This window comes from Mustela putorius, unplaced genomic scaffold, assembly GCF_011764305.1.
Source record: "Mustela putorius furo isolate JIRA1106 unplaced genomic scaffold, ASM1176430v1.1 tig00000129_pilon_pilon_pilon, whole genome shotgun sequence".
NCBI classification, from domain to species: Eukaryota; Metazoa; Chordata; class Mammalia; order Carnivora; family Mustelidae; genus Mustela; species Mustela putorius.
Window position 1 is genome coordinate 36,135,972 of NW_025421290.1, and position 22,564 is coordinate 36,158,535.

At 41.4% G+C, this 22,564-nt stretch overlaps 1 protein-coding gene and 1 non-coding gene across 2 annotated transcripts in view; both read left to right on the plus strand.

Annotated features, from left to right (window-relative positions):
• The window catches only part of SPTLC2 (serine palmitoyltransferase long chain base subunit 2), a 110,376-nt gene that overhangs the window by 49,252 nt on the left and 38,560 nt on the right, over positions 1 to 22,564 (plus strand). Inside the window, exons 7-9 of the mRNA XM_004739164.3 lie at positions 1,975 to 2,080; positions 2,819 to 3,038; positions 5,108 to 5,234. Coding sequence (XP_004739221.1) covers positions 1,975 to 2,080; positions 2,819 to 3,038; positions 5,108 to 5,234 — 453 coding nt within the window. The remainder of the gene's footprint in view (positions 1 to 1,974; positions 2,081 to 2,818; positions 3,039 to 5,107; positions 5,235 to 22,564) is intronic.
• On the plus strand, positions 13,040 to 13,171 carry LOC123390580. The gene has a single exon (XR_006605127.1). It is a non-coding gene; the product is annotated as a small nucleolar RNA SNORA31 (small nucleolar RNA).

Here is a 22,564-nt window from a genome sequence, read left to right on the forward strand (position 1 = left end):
TAAGGGCCCTTTATATTATTTATTCTTTCTTCTGTGTTGCAGTATTTTTTGTTCCATTTTTAACTTTGTTTTTAGTGTATTGCTGGTAGATTTATTAAAATGTTGATGTTGGGTGCCTAGGTGGCTCAGTGGGTTAAGCCCCTGCCTTCGGCTCAGGTCATGATCCCAGGGTCCTGGGATCGAGCCCTACATCGGGCTCTCTGCTCAGCAGGAAGCCTGCTTCTCCCTTTCTCCTTCTGCCTGCCTCTCTGCCTACTTGTGATTTCTCTCTGTCATATAAATAAATAAAATATTAAAAAAAAAATGTTGATGTTGGCACATTTATTGTCTTATAAGTTTTAGAGTTTGCATAATGCCTTCCCTGTTTTAAGATCATAAAGTTATTCTTCTATATTTTCTTTTTTTTTTTTTTAAGATTTTATTTATTCATTTGACAGAGATCACAACTAGGCAGAGATGCAGGCAGAGAGAGGGGGAAGCAGGCTCACCGCCGAGCAAAGAGCCTGATGCGAGGCCCGATCCCAGGACCCTGAGACCACGACCTGAGCCGAAGGCAGAGGCTTAACCCACTGAGCCACCCAGGCGCCCCTCTTCTATATTTTCTTTTTGTGGTTTTTTTGTGATATATTTTTTTATTTAAGTCTTCAATTTGCATGGAATTTAGGGAGCATAATACAAGAGAGATAATTGAATCTTTTTCCTAAGTAGGTGATACAGTCAAGCATTCTACTATAGGTACTTCCTTTCATCTAAAATTTTGAGTCAGTATTTTTCTCTTCCTTTCTGTCTATAAACAGAGGAAACTAAAACAATGAGTGCATTTTTATTTGTCTCCTGCTGGTCGCCACACATTGGTGTCTGCAGCAGACATAGCAACTTCACAGTATTTTCTGGGGTAGCATCCCGTCTCTGGGTTAGGTAGCGTATTGTGTTGTTATGAGTAACTGAAGGTATAAGTACAGTCACAACCTTTGGCCATCTTACTTGTGGTATGTGTTTTTATTGACTTACTTCTGTTTCCTAACCAAAGTCCTTTCATGGGAAGGGCAAAATTAGATAACTTTGTAACCCCCTCTTTCAGTCCTGAGCAGTAGAGAATATAAAATCACATTTTATGATGGGGTGCCTCCCACCTCTGTTAAATGTACCCCAGACTTAATATTGCATAGATTTGGGGGCAAAGGTCCTTAAGGCCATTATTTCAGGGCAGACATTTTCAGTGTAAAGCCTACTGTAGTGGTGGCAGTGGTCTTCACAGCCTTTATCAGTAACAGGAGAATTACGATCCTCAGTTGTAGCACAAGACAGGTTGTTTTCTGGGCTTGGTAACCGTCCTTAGGACCAGGAGAGCTGATCAAGTCAGACATGGAACAGTCTCAACTGAAGGCCAGTGTTCTTAGCACGTAATCTCATGCATGCCCAGACTGATGTATTTTGAGCCCATTGCTAAGAGAAAGCTGTTTGACAAGTGTTTATTGAGTGTATCCTAGGTGAAAGGAAGCAGGGCGTTTACTTTGAATTTTCCCCCGTATTTGCCTTTTAGGAGGTGTGTGCATTTGTTTATTTGCACTCTTGGTCAGTCTTCTTTATGCATGTATTTCTGAATGAGTCACTAGGATTAAAGATACAGTTGATTCCACAAATACAAAAAAACAAAAAGTGAACAGCCAGATGTTTAACACGAAACATCGGTCATTTCACAGGCATGCTACCCAACGGAACCGCCTGTGCCACAGTCATTTAGTGGAATTTCTGTGGTTGTGAACATTTATTACCTTTTAGATGAGATTGTCATTCAGGCTAGCAGGAGATCACCCATTTTGCCTTATCTTTTTCTGCTCAGTTCTGGTTATGTTAATGTCCTTCGCTGTCTGTGACACACTTCCTGAATAAGAAATGTGTATTTGCATTTCTGAAATAAAGTTCAGAAAGAGGAAGGTACTTTGTGCTGAAATTCTGTTTTGTGTGCTACAGATATGCAAAGCCTAGAGAAGCTGTTGAAAGATGCCATTGTTTATGGTCAGCCTCGGACACGAAGGCCCTGGAAGAAAATTCTAATCCTTGTGGAGGGAATATATAGGTAATCCTGCTTTCTTATTCTTATCTTTCTGATTTGGCTCCAGGAAGTTGTAGAATATTTTAAGCAGAAGGAACTAGAATCAGGACCGCTCTGGACACTAAGGAGGCAGTGTTGATGATTTGATAGTAAGATACCTGGAAGCAGAGTTAGCACTAGCACCGAAGTCTTTTTGTCTGGTTTTTCCTTATTTTTTCCATCATGCTGATGGTCTTCAAATCCCCTTTCTTTTTCGCATCCTTTATTTTTCTCCTGTTTGTGTACGTATGGGCAAGAACTGGAATATGTTTTCTAATGTGTCAAAACCAATTCTACATGATGTCATTTTAAGAAAGATCTTATTCTGGTTTATTTGCAGCCCTTGCACTTACTCTCTTATGTCCTATCTTTTTTATTCTCTTATTCTGCCATTTTAATTTCATCTGCAGTGTAATACAAAATCCAATGTTGCCTGTAATTGCACGTGTTAGAAGACTCTTCTGTGACCTTTATCCATCTGTGGCGAATGAAGATCAATTCTGTTCTGGTGCTTGTTTGAAAAGATCCAGTTTCCTTTCCCCTAGACATCTGCCTAGCTGTGGCATCATCTGACTTTGCCAGTTTAAAATCACGGGCAGAGTTGTCAAACCATTTAAAAAAGCAACAAAAAAGTTGGAAAAAGGAATAGTAATAGTAGGGTGGCCAACTCCTAATTTTGAGTTAAAAAGACTCAATGTGTGTGTTTTGTATCCATTTTGCCAGCATGGAGGGATCTATTGTTCGCCTTCCTGAAGTGATTGCTCTTAAGAAGAAATACAAGGCATACTTGTACCTGGATGAAGCTCACAGCATTGGGGCCCTGGGCCCTACAGGCCGAGGTGTGGTGGATTACTTTGGCCTGGATCCTCAGGATGTGGATGTTATGATGGGGACATTCACGAAGAGCTTTGGGGCTTCTGGAGGCTACATCGGGGGGAAGAAGGTAAGCAGGCCCTTTGGATTGAGCAGCTAAGGGTGCAGGTGCTTCTGGCTACCACATTTGGTGACTCACAGGGAGCAGATAAGCATCCCAAACCAGGATGTGGAGATCCTGGATTTGTTTGTGGCTTTGGCTCACACTGCCAGCGGGCTTCACACTTCAGCTGCTCAGTGAGTGATTCTGAGCAACTAAAGGCTGGTTCTGTTCATTGTTTGTTGTTTTCTTATTTGAGCTTCGTCCTAAACGACGTGCTGATCTGACATACAGAACACCCTCTTGTGTGAAAGGACGCGCAGTGGTGCTGCCTGTTTGCCAGTCTTCTTCCGGGTTTGACTTGCACCCGCGGTTTCCCAAAAGTAGTGAGTTTCTGAGAGCCAGTGGGAACAGAAGACTGGTTTCCCCGCCCTTGGCCTCAAAGGCATCTTGGGTGAGCATAGAGACAGGAAGGAAAAGATTATTTTGCATAATCTGGTTTACTAGAAGGCATTGTATTTTTCAATTTAAAAATTGTGTAATGAACTCTGAGGCATTTGAGAATCAGTATGGTGTGGTGGAAATTGTTGAACCGTGAGACAGAGACCTAGGTTTGAATATTTCCCTTACATTGTGAGCCCTGGGGCAAAACATTTATTAACCTTCCCATTTCCTTATCAGTAAAACAGAGATAAATATGCCCAGCATATAAACTTGTAGTAAAGGTTGAAAAAATAGTGTATGTCCATGCTACGACATGGATGAACTTGAAAGCATTGTGTTAATTTAAAGAAGTCAGTCGCAGAAGGTCACATATTATTTATTTTATGTGATATATCCAGAACAGGTAAATTAGAATGTAGATTAGTAGTTGCCAAGGGCTGAGGGGATGAGGTGAGTGGAAGGTGACTGCTGGTGGGGATGAGGTTTTTTTTCTGAGATAATGAAATGTTCTAAAATTAGATAGTGGGGTGCCTGGCTGGCTCAGTTGGTAGAGCATACAACTCTTGATCCTGAGGTCATGGGTTCAAGTCCCATGTTGGGTGTGGAGCCTACTTAAAAACAAAATAGCTAACTAACTAAATATATAAATATTTTCATAGTGATGAAAGTTGCACAGCTCTGTGAACATACTGAAGCCACTGAGCTATACACTTCAGAAAAGTGAATTATATCTCAATAAAACTTATTGTCAAAAAAACCTCCATAGTATTAATAAAAATATATTGTCCAGTATTTTGTGGCATATAGTAGGAACTCATAAGTATCTTTAATTCCTTTTTAAAATTTGACATTAGGGAAGCTTAAAGCATGGACTTTCTCTTAGTCATGATTGTCTTTAGGGAAAACTCATTATTGGTTTCAGTCAAGTTTGGTAGATTTTTTTACCTAAAACTTTTGTTAATGGGACCAGGCTGACTTTGGAGAGTTGTTTGCTTTTTGGTGAGATTTACTGCTAAACCAGAGGACTTAGAATAAACTCTGGGACATCATTTTTGTCTGGTATATCTGTGGTTTTGTTGGCTTTTATACAGTTTTTAGTGTTTTTGAAGTGATGTACTCTTTTATAGTCATATTTTGTGTTTCCTTGTTGGGGTCTGGTGCGTGAGCTATTTTGTGTGCCTGTTTTATTGAAAGAGTTAGTGAAGTTAAAAGCAGAGAATAGGGATATACCACTGATTGCTTTGGACTCCTTGCAACTGACATACAAAGTTTTTCTTCGTTTGGCTTTCCTGTTCTCATGAAAGACCCAGGGAATTTCTCAAAAGCAGTCCAAGCACTTTAATTCAGCGTTCTAGATCTGTTTATAACATTGAGATGTTCTCCAAATTTAGAGGGCTTCTTTAAAGCTAGTTTTTCTTTCTTTCAAGTTGTGTCCTGTTTAAAAAACAAACAGCCCAAGTGAGGGTGTTGGCATGTATCAGACACAGTTGTCGCTGAGAGTGTCCTCTGACCATGGCAGATAGCTTGCATCTCAGATGAGCGGCCCTCTTCCCGGGCTGTTGAGGGAGGAGTCTGCTTTTACCTGGAAGGCAGGCAGTGACATTGCAGAGAACTGAGGCTTCCCCTCTAATGCCTCGCTTCTGTGAACTCCCCAGGAGCTGATAGACTATCTGCGGACACATTCTCACAGTGCCGTGTATGCCACGTCACTGTCGCCACCGGTCGTGGAACAGATCGTCACCTCTATGAAGTGCATCATGGGGCAGGACGGCACGACCCTTGGTAAGTCTCTGTTTTCTTGGAAGATTTCCTCTGCTCCGTAAATGCTTAGCAGTCAAACGAGCTCTTTTCCTTGAACTTTTTCCCTAAAATGAGGAGTCGGGTATATGGATGGGCTGAACTGGCAGGTGGGTGAGGCCTTGGTTGCTACGGACACTTTGCAGCATGTTTGATACACATGTGCCAGGAGAACTAGGTTGGCTTGCTTCCTGTTGAACTTTCTTGTCTATAGATGGTAACTATAGATGGAGGCTTTAACCTTACTGTCTTACTGTCTTTATAAGTCTTCAGTGATAAGCTGCAGGGTCTTTCCTGGGTTGCACAATTTTTTTTTTCTGAGTTGCTCAATTTTATATGAAGATGTAACTGACTGTGTGTAGTGATGTTTCATTCCTGTTGTATTTAAAAGCTGCTCTTTGCATGTATTAATGTCCTTGATTCAGTGCCTTTCAAAAGAGTTTCTAATTGAACAATAGGTAATAAAAGGCATCCTGAATTTGTTTATTCTGTCTTTGGTGGAATTTGTAGTCCAAACTCGGCGCTCTGACATGAACACACTGAAATGAACAATGAGCAAAATGTGACACTTGCTTTCTCTTGTACTTTTCTTCTGCATCACTAGAGGGCAGTGTTGATTGCAGAAAAGTTAGAACAATTGTGATTTTTGTTTTGTTTTGTTTTGTTTCACTTCTAAAAGTATTTCCATTGTATGAGACATAGATTAATTTTACTTGCTTTTTAAATGCTTCTAAAATGAGTTTTATTCTTGTCAAAGATTTTACACTATCAGCCTTGAGCTCTCGACTCTTCATTTATATAATATTTTCTTATCAGATTCATTTGATTTGCATTGGAAAACAAGAAGGAAGTAGTCTGATCTTGATTGATGCAAACCTGTTTTCTTAAATCGGAATTTTTTCCCAGTTTTTTTTTTCTGATCTGTAGTATATCCTTATTATCTCTAGTGAGAGATTTTTGGAAATAGATTTTCAACATGTTGATCATTTTCAGTCTCATGAATTGATTCCTTGGAGAAGAAAATAGTTCATTCATGTTGTGAGCACAGCATGGAGCCTGGGGAGTAACTCCCTCTTCACATTAGCTGTGTTACCATCCCTTCTTCCTCCTGGTGTTCGTAGAAGTAGTATGTTTTGATCTGAGATATATATTTATATAGCTAGCAATTATCTAGTTACTTCACATAAGTGCGTCAACCTTAATTGATTCAGCATACAGACAGGTGACTAAAATGAATGGCTAATAGCCGTCAGAGTTCATTTTGGATAATTTCTTTGCCCTGTCCCAGAACGTAGATCTGTGTGATGTGTGACCTCTGCATGAATGGGTTATCTGTACTAAGTAGTGAAATCTAGTCTCTGCCGATGGTGAGAAAATGAAATGTGGTAATTAGTTACAGGCTTTGGGTTAGCGCTCATTTTCCAGTGTATTTATTGCCTCCCTGACCACCCCCGAGGCTTAGTGGTGCGAAACAACAGCCATCGGATTGTGCTCACAGATTCTGCGGGTCAGGAATTCGGTCAGGGCACAGCAGGGATGGCTTGTTTTTGCTCCAAAATATCTGGGGCTGGAGCTGCCAGGGAAGACCCAAGCCCCAGGTGGCTGGGGGCTGGGATCATCTGGAGGCTTCTTCCCTTCATGTCACTGGGGCCAAAGTGACTTAAACACTGGGCTCAGTGGAGGCCGTTGACCAGAGCACCTTCATGTGACCTCCCTGTGAGGCATGGGCTCCTTGTCGCATGGTGACTGGGGATCCAGAGAGGGGTGCTTCAGAGCAAGCGTTCCCTAAGAACCTGCTGAAACCCCATGACCTTGGCTGATCTGTTGTTAACAAGCAGCTCACTGAGGCCAGTCCAGACTGCAGGGCGTGGGAAATCATACTCCGCGTCAAATGGGAAGTGGGTCCAAGAATTTGTGGCCATTTTTACAGTTTGCCACTACCAGCTTTTATATATTTTAAAAATTGCTCTCTAAAACTTTTAATTAGTATAGGCAAACTTCTTTTTGCCACAGTGCTTCTCTGCCAAAATAGAGGATAATAAAAATGTAACCCAAGGGGCACCTGAGTGGCTTAATGGGTTAAGCCTCTGCCTTCGGCTCAGGTCATGATCTCAGGGTCCTGGGATAGAGCCCCCACATTGGGCTCTCTGCTCAGCAGGGAGTCTGCTTCCCCCCCTCTCTCTGCCTGCCTCTCTGACTACTTGTGATCTCTCTTTCTCTGTCAAATAAATAAATAAAAGTCTTAAAAAAAAAAAGTAAACCAAAGTAGAGAGAAGTACCATCTTTCTTGAATCTGGTTACCTGATCTTAATTACATTTTACCTGATTTCTTTTAGATTTGATTATGTGAGGTAATGCTTATTTTTATGGCATCATAAAATGCATCTTCTTACTGTTCTTGTAGTGAAAGAATGTGAATCAAGCCACAGCCCTTTGTGCCTTAAGGTGACCTTTAAAAAAAGGTACCTGCAATTAATTTACCTGGGTGTGAGTTTGTAGTAGAAGTGGCCTGCCCTGAGAGAAACTTCTATGTTCAAGACATTGAATTTCATTCATTCTACAGACACTGAGTATCTCACTCTGTGTTAGACTCTGAATCAGAATGCACAGGAAATGGGCATACAAGCAGATGGTTTGAGAGGAGTATATATACTTGGGGAGTGCTGGAGATGCAGAGGATAGAGTCTTGTTGTATCAATCCTGGAGAGTACTGGAACATAGAAAAATTAAAATTTTACCAATCACTTTACCAAATATCTGCCCTCTATGTGCTAGGTGCTATCACTAGACACTCCTGATGCATCAAGGATGAAAACCCCAAGTTTTTTGCATAATGGGGTTTCTAGTACAGGAAGTAAATTATACAGTGTGCTAGAAAATAAGTACCCCGGGAGAAAGGGAAGTAGCGAAGGGGGGTGACCAGGGGTTCTGGGGAACCAGTAACAAAACGGTTGCTGAGAAGGTAAGACTTTAGCAAGAATATGAAGAAGGTGAGGACTTGGCCCTGAAAATCCAGGAATAAAAAGGCCTAGGGAGGGAGGCTACTCTGTTCAGGACCAGCAAGGAGACCACTGTGGCCTGAGCATAGTAGTGTAGGCAGAGGGGTTGTGGGGAAGGAGAGAGGTGCACAGGATGGCAGTTCTGACGGGAAGCAGACTTGTGAAGGGTGTTAGGGTGACACAAAAAAACATGGACACACTGGTTCTCTTGCCCTAATATCAAATTCAGATTCTGGTTCAGTATCAAACTCAAGATTCCTGTGAATCTATGGGCTGCTTCATGCTGACAGGCTTCTGGCGTGCATCAGACAGGTGAAGAACGTTATTGGTCCTTCGTATTTTATGAAAAGGTACAGAAAATAATGTACCCGTGATCCCATATTTTACTGTTAATATCTCACCCCATATATGTCACTTTTTAAAAATAAAAAGATAACTAAAGCTCCCTTTAGTGTCCCTTCTTGATTTTTTTTTCTCTCACCCCTTCCCCAGAGATAATCATTATCCTGAAATTGTCTCTTTCTGTACTTTTATGCTTTGACTGTGAATTGTATCCATATAGTAAGTATCCCCCACTGTTTGCAGGCTCACTATTTGCTGTGATGATTTGCAGGAATGCTTGTGAGATTTAGCTGTCTGAATCAAAAGCCACCTTGATAAATTGTCATGTGAACAGCACTCATGTTCTCAGCTGGGCACGAGTCCAGGGGGAGGCTGTAGAGTGCACTTCCGCCGTGCTTCTGCTCTTTCCCTGATAGGACCCAGTCTCCTGTCCTCTTGAGTTATTAAATGAGTTGTGCAATATCTCTGTCATCTGCCCCACGTTACCAATGAAAATGTCCTGCGACATGTAGAAAAACCTGTGAAGAAAGTAGGTGAGCAAAGGAGGCCCACAGATGTCCCTACATTTGCAGAGCATGTGGGAGTGCTAAAGCTCATAGAGACGAGGGATGGCCCACCTGGGACCATGATGGACTCCATATTGTCCCACACCGTTGAGTCATCACACATGCGAGAGCACTTCTGTTGTCTCAGGGTAAAAATAAGTCACTGGTATTTTAGATGCTGTCCGTTTTACAGAAATTCTTGGCAGGTTATTATGTAGATATTTAAGAGTATTTCATGGCTTGGGAAAAAATATCGTTTGGAGTTTGGGGTGAGCTAGGAACATGTGGTTTTTCCTATTTTTGAATGATGTAATGTAGACTCAGCTACCTGAAAATTCACACTGTAACACACATTTAGGAACAGACTGCATTCCAATAACAAGGACTGTCTATGTTGTTTTGTGTGTGCAGTGGGGTTTTTTTTCCCCAAAGATTTTTATTTGAGAGAGAGAGAGAGAGAAAGAGAGTGCCAGAGCATGAGCAGGGGAGGAGCAGAGGGAGAGGGAGAAGCAGACTCCCTGCTAAGTAGGGAGCCCGATGCAGGGCCCTGAGATCATGACCTGAGCCAAAGGCAGAGAGAGTTAACTGTCTGAGCCACCAGATGCTCCTGTTGTTTTGTGTATTTAAATGTTACATAAATTGGTCATATTGGGGAAGTTGTTCTATAACTCATTTTATTTGCTTAATATTATTTGTTTGCATTATTTCTGTTGAGTGTGAAGTTCTTAGTCATTATTTTCACTGTTGTGTAATATTCACCGAATATTACCACAGCTTCTGTGTTCATTACTCTTGTTGGCCAGGTGACATAGGTCAGCAATCAATAGCTTAGGGATGTCACTGTATAACGTGTGAAAACTCACTAACCCTTGATGTAGTTTTTCTTTTTCTTTTTTAAGATTTTATTTATTTATTTGACAGAGAGATCACAAGTAGGCAGAGAGGCAGGCATTGGCGGGGGGGATCTCCCTGCCAAGCAGAGAGCCCAACTGGGGACTTGATCCCAGGATCCTGAGATCATGACCTGAGCCAAAGGCAGAGGCTTAACCCGCTGAGCTACCCAGGCGCCCTAACCCTTTACGTAACTTTTCTGTGTCATGTCAGCTCCCCTGGTAGGATCCTTGTCTCGCTCCTCCTTTGCATCTTAAATAGTGCCTATACCAGAAACTTAAGAGTCAGTAATTGTTTGACTTGATTATTCACAAAATTGTTATGTCTTCCCAAAGAGGAATATAAACTCCATGAAAACATGGAGTTTTGGCTATCTTGTTCACTTCATTGCTTCTGTTGAAAACCATGTCTGGTACATAGTAGGTGTGCAGTAAATGCTTGGTAGATGGTTAAATGAATACTTTGGTGCCTTGAAGAGAGGTATTGTAAGAGTTAATGACTTATGATTTAGTCCTTATTATATTCTTTGTATTCTTAAATGATGAGGACTTAAGAAATTTATAGACCTAAGAGGATAAGATCCCTCATTCACTCATATAGGATTATTCTTGAATGGAAGCCTCATGTATACTGACCAATATTCTTAGAATTATAGGACTTGGGAAAATATGATAATTTAGTTTTAAAGATATAAATGTATCTTTGATTTGATGTTGTTACTAATTTTCTCTTAATGGGATAAATCTTCAAACTTTGATGAAACAGGTAGTTTGGCCTTTGCTCTTTCTAGCCAGGTCCTCTTGTAACTAGAAGCAACCATTTGGAAGCTTGCTTTCTAAGCCCGGGAGGCATTTGTTCCATTCTAACTGGCAGCTGTATCTCATCAGTAAAAAAGAAATGGGAGCTTAGGTATCATTGGAGGAAACATTCTAAATCAGATTAGGATAGAGATGCTAAACTTAGTTTCTTACAAATAGGATTTATAGCTAACTAAAACAGATTAGACTTGAGTTAAAATGTATGTATTTGCTTGTCATTAAATACTTCACTTGGGTTTTCAGGTTATCTATTAGTATCTGTTATTCTAAGCAAAGATGTGACCTGTGTCAGAATGTAAGATTTATGGCAGGATATATTTTCACAGGGGCTACTGTTCTTTCTCCAGTTATGAGCTTAATATGATTTTTTCCTTTTTCCCTTCCAAGCCAGAATTAGTGGATCTAAAATAGTTGTTTTATAATGATAATACAATGAGCTATGAAATGGTGAACTATTCATCTTCATTTAAGATGAAATTAAGACTAAAATGTGACTTGGGGCACCTGTGTGGCTCCGTCATTAAAGCATCTGCCTTCAGCTCAAGTTATCTTCCCAGGGTCCTAGGATCGAGCCCCGCATCAGGCTCTGCTCCCTACTCAGTGGGAAGCCTGCTTCTCCCTCTCCCACTCCCCCTGCTTATGTTCCCTCTCATGTTGTCTCTCTCTTTCTCTGTCAAATAAATAAATTAAATCTTTAAAAAGATAAAAAATAAAAGCCTTTAAAAAAATAAACTAAAATGTGACTTGAATTGTTAAGGGTTAAAAAAAGAAATCACTTAGCTTTGATACTTGGAAGACTTTCTTTTGTTTAATACGAGCGGAGTAAGGGGCACCTGGGTGGCTCAGTGGGTTAAAGCCTCTGCCTTCGGCTCAGGTCATGATATGGGATCGAGCCCCACGTCGGGCTCTCTGCGCAGCGGGGAGCCTGCTTCCTCCTCTTTCTCTGCTTGCTTCTCTGCCTACCTGTGATCTCTTGTCTGTCAAATAAATAAATAAAATCTTTAAAAAAAAAAAAAAGAAGAAGAAAAAACACAAGTGGAGTAAAATCATATTACTGCTTTTAATTAGTTTCGAGTTTATAGGGTCAGTTACAGGTAAAGCATGGGAAGTTTAGCAGTGGCTATAAACTGGGTATAAATAAGAAAAATCTTGACAGTGTAAACAGTAGCAGACTGGAGGTGTGGAAAGGGGTAAAGGAAGGTGAGGGACATGGAAGTGTGACGGTTTCTATTATGTACTTGGTGGAAAGTTAGTGGGTACTAACTTTGAAGTGAAGAAATCGGCTTTAGGTTTATGAAGGTGACTGGCCGCTAGAATTAAAAACAAAGCTTGGTGGTGATTATTCAAGAAAACATGGAAAATAGCCAGAGCACAGCTGTCTCACCACACCACCAGGTAGGGCTGCTGGAAGGGGAAGCAGAGGGCTAAGCCCATTGAGCTCTGTAGTGCTAGCTGTCGGAGATGCCCGAAGGAGAACCTGGCACTGGTTCCTGGGATGGGAAAGGAGGTGGCTGGCTGAGGAGGGGAGGGGGGACTTCTGTACTTTACATTTAATATTCTGTACTGCTTGGATTTTATTTTACCATATGAATATGTTACTTTTATGACTAAGACATTTTTGTTATCAGCTTCCACGGTACATGAAAACCTATGGGAATAAATCTTGCTTAAATCTTAAATACATCTTGCTTAAAATACTATTGCATATATACAATGGAATACTATGCAGCCATCAAAAGAAATGGAATCTTGCCATTTGCGATGACCTGGATGGAACTAGAGGGTCTTATGCGGAGCAAAATAAGTCAATCAGAGAAAGACAAATATCATATCTCCCTGATAAGAGGAAGTTGAGAGGCAGTGTTGGGGGTTTGCGGGGTAGGAAAAGAATAAATGAAACAAGATGGGATCGGGAGGGAGACAAACCATAAAGAGACTCTTCATCTCACAAAACAAACTGAGAGTTGCCAGGGGGTGGGGGGTAAGGAAAGGGTGGTGGGGTTATGGACATTGGGGAGGGTATGTGCAATGGTGAGTGCTGTGAAGTGTGTAAACCTGGTGGTTCACAGACCTGTACCCCTAGGGCTAATAATACATTATATGTTGATAAAAATAAATAAAAATAAAATACAACTGAAAGTAAGGCTTAAACATACACACAAAGTATACATGGTTGATTGTTAAGAAATGTTCTCATGCATCCATTTGACAGACCTGGAGCAGTTCCTGTCTGCTGCTAAGGTTTCCACTAGAGATGCAAGAAAAAAGTCCTCGCGCTTTCTGTCTGTCTCATTGTGGCAGTCAAGATTGAATGGGGGAGTACAGGCTAAAAGGGGGGAAATTTCTGCAACTCACATAAACCTTGTCAACAATGAAGATCTTGGTTTATTCCAAAGTGTCTAAAATTGGAGTTTACGGAAAGTGTTGGAAAAGAATTTCCCAGACCCTTGCCTTTTGATTAATTTCACTTTTAAAAACTTAAGGGTTAAAAGTAAATTAAATGCAAGCCAGTAAAGGGGGAAGAAAAAGCTTTCACTTCACACACACGCACACACACACACACACATCCATCCAGTAATGGAAATTTAGCTGTAAGATCTATTTACGAGTCAAGGCAAAACATGTCTGAGTAAAGAAATTAAAATTGTGCTCTTCAATTTTCCAGAGCTGTGCTTAGTTGTATTTTACTTCTGGCCAGAGATGTAATTAATAACATGAAGAGCCCCCAGCTTAGTGTCTGACTTCCAGTAGGCTTTTGATAAATTTGCTGAATAACTGAATGAATGCACACGTGATCCGTAACTATTAGAAAATGGTGGGTTCTTAAAGCTTCAGTAGGTGGATGTTAAATCAAATGGCCAAATCATGGAATGAAATAAATAGGTACACTTTACTAGGTTAATTTAAAAGTGATGACAAGTGGGACCCGTGTGTGGCTCAGTTGCTTAAGCGTCTGCCTTTGGCTCAGGTCATGACCCCGGAGTCGGGGGATGGAACCCTGTGTCCTCAGGCTCCCTGCTCTGCAGGGAGTCAGCCTATCCCTCTGTCCCTCCCTCTGGCTCCAGTGTGCATCTCTCTCTCAAGAACATAAATAAAATCTTATTTATATATTTATTTATTTGTTTATATTTTTAAAGTTAAATATTCATTTATTTTTTTAAAAGATTTATTTATTTATTTATTTATTTGACAGAGAGAGAGAGAGAGAGAGATCACAAGTAGGCAGAGAGCCAGGCAGAGGGGGGGGAGAAGCAGACCTCCTGCTGAGCAGAGAGCCTGATGCGGGGCTCTATCTCAGGATGCCTAGATCATGACCGGAGCTGAAGGCAGAGGCCCAACCCACTGAGCCACCCAGGCGCCCCAATAGAATCTTTTTTTAAAATGACAGGTAATTTTCCAGAAAACTGCACTTTTTCTACTTCTTATTTTTGAAAGAACTGGGCCTATTTAGGTGCCTGTTGGTGTAGGAGAAAAAAAGAATACCTTGGGCAGATTGAGATTTAATTAAAATTAGTTTTGGCTCATTTGAATTAATTCCTATAATAGACTTGTTAATGATGTGTTAAATGATCAACTTGAGAATCCCAGGAACTGTCAAAAATTGATTTAGGAGAATTGAGAATCTTTAAAAAAAAAAAAAAAAAGCATTCCACGAGTCCCCTGCTAAGGAGGCAGACTATTAAAACAATCTTGGTGGGGGAGGGCGGGCACAGGGAGAATTTCCTGCTTCTCTGCGGGGGGCGGGGGGGGCGCTGACAGCTGTTGTATCCACTTGTTGTGTTTGGCTGATGGGCAGAGCCTGGACACCCCAATGCTTTCTGAGCCCAGGACTGTTGGCTTCCACTTTCTTCTTCATTAATCTGCTTTTACCTAATTTGTTCATTTCGCTATTAGAAGTTCATGTAAATAAAAATCAAGGCTTCTAATAAACACAGTTTTTTTTATTTTGTTTTAAAGATTTTATTTATTTGTTTGACAGACACAATAAGAGAGGAAACAGAAGCAGGGGGAGTGGGAGAGGGAGACCAGGCTTCCCACTGAGCAGGGAGCCCCATATGGGGCTTGATCCCAGGACCCTGGGCCCATGATCCAGACCTAAGGCAGACGCTTAATGACTGAGCCACCCAGCTGCCCCTAAACACAGTTTTTTTGGTTACTTATAGCTTAGCATTGTATCTGACACCAAGAATCAGATTAGATTACCTCCTGTCTTTATAATTGACTGCCTAAGATGCTGTTTAAAAATTGTTGGATTCCACATTTATAAAACATTCATCAAGCATCTCCTCTGTACCCTGTGGTGGGTTTGCAGTTGACCAGTGCAGGGTTAAACAACGCATGATCTCTGTCTTTGATAAAATGTACACCATCTAGTGGTAAAGATAGGATTCCAGAGAAGGGCTGGTCTTAGAGAAACAGGCAAATTCTTCCTTTGTTCAGATTCCCCCTTCCTCTGGTTCCTCCTTAAGTCTCCTCTCCAAAAAGCTCCTTCCTTACTACTGAACGCCCTCCCCCAACACACACATACCAAAATCGTAAACTTCCTTAAAACTAGCTAATTATTTGAAACAAACTCAGATCTTATTAATCTTATGTTCCTTATCAATATTTCTAAGTGGATTTTTTCTATAGAAGCTTATCACTCTTTAAAAAAAAAAGAAGCTTAAGGGCACCTGGGTGGCTCAGTGGGTTAAAGCCTCTGCCTTCAGTTCAGGTCATGATCCCAGGGTTCTGGGATTGAGCCCTGTATCAGGCTCTCTGCTCAGCGGGGAGCCTGCTTCCCCCTCTCTCTGTCTCTGCCTGCCTCTCTGCCCACTTGTGATCTGTCTGTCAAATAAATAAATTAAAAAAAAGAAGAAGAAGAAGAAGCTTATCACTCTTGTAAATTACCAGCTATCAAAGGAAAAGAAAGATTTTCCTTTTGTAAATTAGCTTCATCATTATCTAGCCCAAAGGGCTTTTTAACCAATGGTTTAAGCTTTCTAAAGTCAGCAAGCAATATGACCACTTTATGGTGGAGAAATTTGCACCCATAAACTGTAGAAGCTTTCTCAATATCGTGTCTCTGAATAGAAGGAATGTGGCTTTCTTGAACTGCATCCACTTCTTCTAAAGTTGCATTAAGGATATTTAATGTAAAGTTTTTTCCGGCGAGATAAACACAACACCAGGCAAAGTGGGTACAAGGCAAGATTTATTAAAAACGCTCTCCGGCGAAGTTTCAGGGCTCAGGAGAAGGGGAGCCAGGAAAGTTGCGCGGGGAGGAGGTGGGCACCCTCGGGCGAGGTTTCGCGACTCTGGAAAGCAGAGTGGCGGAAGTCGGAAGTCGCACCGAAGGCCGGGAGGAGGGGGCTTTTAAGGGGTCTGGAGGGGAGAGCTCAGGGATCTTTTGGCAAGTTTCCCTTATTTGGATATTTCGCCTGCTCCTCAGGGTCCCATTGGTCCACTGGAGCCCAGGGCAAGGATCTCAAGATTCCTGTTTGTCAGGGTCCCATTGGTCCACGGGAGCCCAGGGCGGGAGGGTCTCAGATTCCTGCTTGGGCCTTTGTTCTCCTGTCGGAGCTCAGGTCTTGTGGTGGGAACTTTTGCCATCTTAAGTAGCCCTTTCTGCCAGCCCAACATTTAACATTTTATTAAAACATTAATATTATTAAATAATATTAACATATTATTAAACCATAAATTATTAAAAATTTATGAACTCTTTCTAATTTTCTGATTTCTGGTCTGCTAACTTTCCAAAACATAGCTAAATTTAGTTGTGAGTGATCAGCCAGACAAATGAAAGCCTTGTGGGGGCATTTACCTATCTGTTTCTCTCTCCTTTTGTGCCTTGTTTGAGAGTTTGTTTGAAGCTGGCTGTTAAGTAAGATGCCCACAGGCAGCAGGCAGGCCTGGGAGCTAACCTTTGAACAAATGTAGACTTGTTCATTTAGTAGAATATTTTTCTTAGTGCAAAGCATAAATAAAGAGTTTGAGGTTGTTCCCCTAGGACAGGAAAGGAGTCCTGTACTAGATGTATCTCATTTTGGAGATTTAGTAAGATGATATAAAGAAACTAATTCTTAATTAAAGTACCGTGAGTTGTTTGCTTTTTAAGACCGAAGTGGGTCATTTACCTTATTTATATTTCATAATGAGATTTATTTTAAAGATTTTCCCCCCCAAATTTGATTTATTCAGTTACCGTTTAGCTGAAACTTAGGACCGTTCCTTCAGTCTATTCTTACGACTTGATTGAATTTGTGAACCTTATAATCCAGGCTCTGTTTTGTTTGAAGTAGAACAACTTTCTAAACCTCAGCATGATTTGAAGTGCTTTTTTCCCCCAGAATTATTTCGAAGGACCTTGTCTAAGAGACTTGACCCTAGTTTTTCATCAGCTTTGCTATTTATTGCTACAAGAATACGTAGTATTTATAAACAAGTGAGAAGATGTATGGACTCTGATCTCCATTAAGAACCAGATACCCTTCTGAAGGCTTGCCAGATTTGAGAGCTTTCTGAAGAAGAATTGATTTTAAAAAAAAAAATTATCCAAATATTTTACTCCACCTGCCATCTGCTTTGGTGGTGGAGCGAGGTTCAGAAGAACCTCATTCAGGTATACTCTTGTGGGCCTATGTTCTCAAACTTTTGTCCATGGACCACCTTGCATCAGAGGCACTGTTAGTGTGGTGGTTCCTAACCTTGCTTACACAGATGAAAGCTTCAAAATTAATCATACTGCTGTTGTCAGGGCCCCTAACAGACCCTCTGAATTTCTAGAGGGTGAGGCCCCTGCAGGATGTTATTTAAAAGCACCTCAGATCTTAATATGTAGCCAGGGTTGAGCACGACTGATGTAGTGCTTGTTAGAAATGAGGATTCTAGTCCACTCTACCGACCACGAAGTCTTATGGACAGGGTCCTAGAGTATGCACTTTAAAGAAAACTTCAGTTTATTTTATTTTATTTTTCTTTAAGATTATTTATTTATTTATTTGACAGACAGCGATCACAAGTAGGCAGAGAGAAAGGAAGGGAAGCAGGCTCCCCACTGAGCAGAGAGCTCAACGCAGGGCTCCCTTGATCCCAGGAACCCAGGATCAAGACCTGAGCGGAAGGCAGAAGCTTTAACCCACTGAGCCACCCAGGTGCCCTGAAAATCTCAGTTTAAAATGCAAACTAATTTTTTAAGGGATTTAAGGACCGTTTGTTTGCTTGAGCTTGTTTACACCAAAGGAAACCAAGAGCTTCTCTACTGAGAGGTGGTAATTTGGGAAGGAAAGGAAATTGGAAGGCCAGACATATGGTCTCTTTCTTTTGAAAGAAAAATAAGCGACATGTTGGCTTGTGGAACAGGAACTTGGTGGTAAAAACTAAGTTGCCAGTTTTCATCATTTTTGGAAATCTGGACGATTTGATGCTTTCTTCTAGAGAGCTGATGATCCTTGCGCAATGAATCAGAGGCATGGGTGGAGAACTCAGAAATCAGTTTGGAGGAGAGAAAGAGAATTAAGAATTCAGAGACCCATGGTTGGCTCTTTAAGTCTAGGTGCATTTATATTTGTTTCACTTTTTTAAAATGGCCTGTTAATTCAGAATCAAATTTTTTAGTACGGAACCTACAGATGGCCTTGCCCGCTATACACTTTTAAAAGTACAATACTGATTCGCTCATGAAACTCACTATGGCCTTGTCTTCCACCTCTGCAACTACTGGGTTCATTCCAAGCCTCGCCTTTACCAGCAGTTGCCTTATTTGCTGACCCTCGTTATCTGAAGGTGGGTGCTTGAGCACGGTACAGATTTCCTCATTCCTGGAGTTTGGTCTAAAATTAGCTTGTTATGTGTTCAAGCCTCAAAGGACAGTAGGATAGTCTTTGGACAAATACAGATTTTCTGTCCTGACAGTGAGCTGGCACCCTTTAAAACTCAGTTCCTTGGGGTGCCTGAGGGGCTCAGTGGGTTAAGCACCTGCCTTTGGCTCAGGTCATGATCCCAAGGTCCTGAAATCAAGCCTGGCCTGTTGGTCTCCCGGCTGGGAAAGGAGTCTGCGTCTCCCTCCCTCGCCGCCCCCTCCTACCTCCCATGCGCATGCTCTCTCTCTTTCTCTCATTTTCACTCTCGCTCTCAAATAAAGTCTTTAAAAAATAAATAAAACTCAGTTCCTTAATTTTTCGAAGGCACTTGGCCTCCTTTCTTCCTTTTGTTTAGGGCTGTCTGTTTTTGACGGTGCTTTGGCAACTATTCTTTGAAACTCTTGAACATCTTTAAGCCTTAGCCCCTGCTGCTTGGTGCACATCCTGTAGCAGTCCTCAGGAAATCCTAGTTTTGGGCCTTGAAACTGATTAAAGGATTAAGCTGCCACTCTCGAGAGAGGGTGGTAAGTGGTGCTTTAGAGCATCACTGTGCAGTGTGTGCTGTTGGCAAAAACTCGAGGTGCAGGGGAGGGAAAGAGCGGTAGTGATACGGAGTAGAGTCAGATACTCGGCTGCATCTGGTAGGGAGACGGAACACCCAAGTCTGCTTTGGAACAGTGTCCCTAGGGGAGGGAGAGGCAGCTGCCTACTTTGATTTTCATTAGCTTGACAACTGCCTGAGCTGAACACTTTATTTGTTCCCAGTCTAGCAAAATAGTGGCTGCTTCTAGGAGATACTGGACCTAGCCCCTGACTCATTTTGCTTCAGTGTTAAATAGTTACTGAGCTCCTGCTTTCTGGAAGTCCCTTATAAATATCCCTTTTACAAGAGTGTTCAGTGGAGTACGAAAATTGCTTGTAAATAGTGGGTCAGGGATACATTTATGTTCCTATTCCTTGGGTCTCTTATAAGGACCTTCAAACAAAGATTTTCTAGTGCAATTTAGTTGGTACTTAAGGGGAATGTGTTATTCAAATCAGTCTGCCCTGCCTTCTAGCTAATATTGCCTTTATTTTTGTTTTAGATAACATTCCTGGTTACTTTATCCTTCCTTCTCTGAAATCACGTGAAAAGCTGAACTCATAAATTGAAATTCCAGCACAGTGTGGTTGTGTTGGAATAGCTTCACTGTGTTTTTTTCTTCACATCCCATGCTTTCCTCTCTCACCCTTACTTCCTTTCCTAGTCCTATTTGGTACTTGAAGATAGTTTTAGGCATAGCGATCTTAATTTCAATCTGCAGGTTGAAATTCTGCAGCTGTTCACGTGGAAGTTAAAGAACAAAGGAGGACCTTTAATGGCAGTTGATTGGTGTGTTTAGGCATTCTTTTGTCCCTCTCTCCACTTTCCAGTAAGCTATGAGATCCTACTCCTTCCAGTACTTCCTGACTGGGTACTTGTGGCAAATGTACAACCTGTTGATCTACAGAGTGCTGTGATAAGTGAAAAGTGTTGTCTGCTGCCTTCTCCACCCACTTTAGAGCTGTCCATAGAAGGTGACCACAGATAATTGAGAAACGTGAGTGCTGCTGCTTTAGGAAAGAAACTTAGATGACTTAGTTAAGAATTCATCACTGTTCTGCCAGCCTCTACACTAAGGTATCATCTAGATGTGAAAAGGTAAAAATAATAATATGGAGTGGAAGTTCCTTCGAGGCTTAACCTTGTTAATTGTCAGTATATTTCTGTTGGCATGGAAATCAACTTTGGTACCTAGGTACTCGTAAGATTCATAAGGTAAGCGAAAGTTATCAAAATTTGTAACAAGTACTAAGTGTTTGCCTCTATTCCTAGAAAGGTTTTCTTTTCTCCATTAATGGATCTTTACCTTTACTGCACTTACTCAGTTTTTAGGTCTTTAGCATACCCTGGTCTTGTAGGAATGTACAGAGAGTATGGCTGTAAGATTTTTGGTCTCAGATGCTGCTGTATGTGATTTGAATAATGTGTACCATTCTGTGATTCCTAAACAGCACCCCACAGATGGCAGGGTGAGGTCTTCCCTCAAGCCCTATTTTTTGCCATTGATGAAGGGTAAAGGAAGTACCTAGGTTTTGTGTTTGATATGGGAGGGGGTTCTTATCTCTTCTTTATAATCAAAACTGTTCAAATGAAGTACAGTAATTGTATGGGTTAGTACTCTTTCTAATTCTGTGCTGATTCTTCAAACATTAACAGTGGGGATGGTGACCATTTGAGGAGAGAAGTTAGAAAGATGATAGTAGAAGATGACTAGCTTTAACAGCAGCTGGGGATTATTTTTAACGTCTGAGTAAAAGTGTGGCCATTGTTTAAGAAATTGTTCTGTTGGGGTGCCTGGGTGGCTTAGTCCTTAAGCATCTGCCTTCAGCTCAGGTCATCATCCCAGGGTTCTCGGATCAAGCCCCGGGCTGGACTCCTTGCTCAGCAGGAAGCCTGCTTCTCCTTCTCCCACTCCCCCTGCTTGTGTTTGCTCTCTCGCGGTCTCTCTCTTTCAAGTAAATAAATAAAATCTTCAAGAAAAAAAGAAAGAAAGAAAGAAAATATTCTATTAAGTATCCCTTGAGTCCCACTGGGCTTGGGATAACTTGGTCAGAAGAATAAATGGCTGTTTCTTGGACAGGATCCTAAGCTTTCTGCGGCATCAAAGCTGCAATCATTATCATAAAGCATTTGCTGGGCTTTTCCTGTTTGGTGTTTTTATAGAAAGGAAGAAGGAGAACGGAAAAGAAGATATTATAAGAAATTGGCTCACATAGTTATGGAGGCTTTCAAGTCTCAAGATCTGCATTTGGCAATCTGCAGACCCAAAAGAGCTGATAGAATTCTAGTCTCTAGTCGAAGTGCCATTAATCTCAGGACCCCGGAAGAGCTGACGCTTCAGTTCAAGTCTGAAGGCAGGAAAAACCTGATGTGCCAGCATCACAGGCAGGACTTCCTCCTGTTTGAGAGGGCCCTTTTGTTCTCCCGAGGCCTTCAAAGGATTGGATGAAGCCCACCCACATTAGGGAGGACAGTCCCCCCGCCCCCCCCCTTTTTAAAGGTTAATTTACTTATTTTAGAGAGAGCTGGGGAGGATGGCAGAGTTGAGGGAGAGGGGGTCTTAAGCAGACACTGCACTGAGCATAGAGCCCACCACGGGGCTCAAATCTCACAACCCTAACTCATAACCTGAGTTGAAACCCCAAGAGTTGGAGCTTCACCAGCTGTGCCACCCAGGTGCCCCCCACCTCGACAGTCTTTACTCAGGTTTACTCAGTCCACCAATTCAAATGTTAATCTCATCCAAAACATGCTCACAAAGCACACCCAAATTCTGCTTGACTCTATATCTGGTCACTGTGGCTCAGTCAAGTTGACATACAGCTGTCCCAGCATTCTTGATGCTTTTTTAAATACTAACATTTGCCTGCAAAGTTTTCCAGCTCAGTAGGAATAATTAAGTGAATGAATTCTGTACTAGGCCTGTTGTTTTTTCCTCCTCCATATTGTGCTTGGCAGTGAGGACGCAGTTTTGGGTTCTAAACTCTGGTTCTCTTCAAATGTAAACCGTTTTTATAATATTAAGTTAGTTAACTTTATATTTTAGTTTCTGTGTGTTCGTTGATTTTTAGTTGGTCCCGATCATGATGTTTACACCCTGGGCAGTTTGCCAGAAAGTAGATCATCTGTAACACGAATGCATTATTGCTGCTCAGGGATCAGTCTTCAGGATCCAAAATGCACGATTTTTAATGCCAATGTGAATGTATTCATCTATTTTTATTCTTTATAAAACTGACCCATGCTCATTTTCAAAACCCAGATATCACAGATAGATCACAGAAAGTACGGTC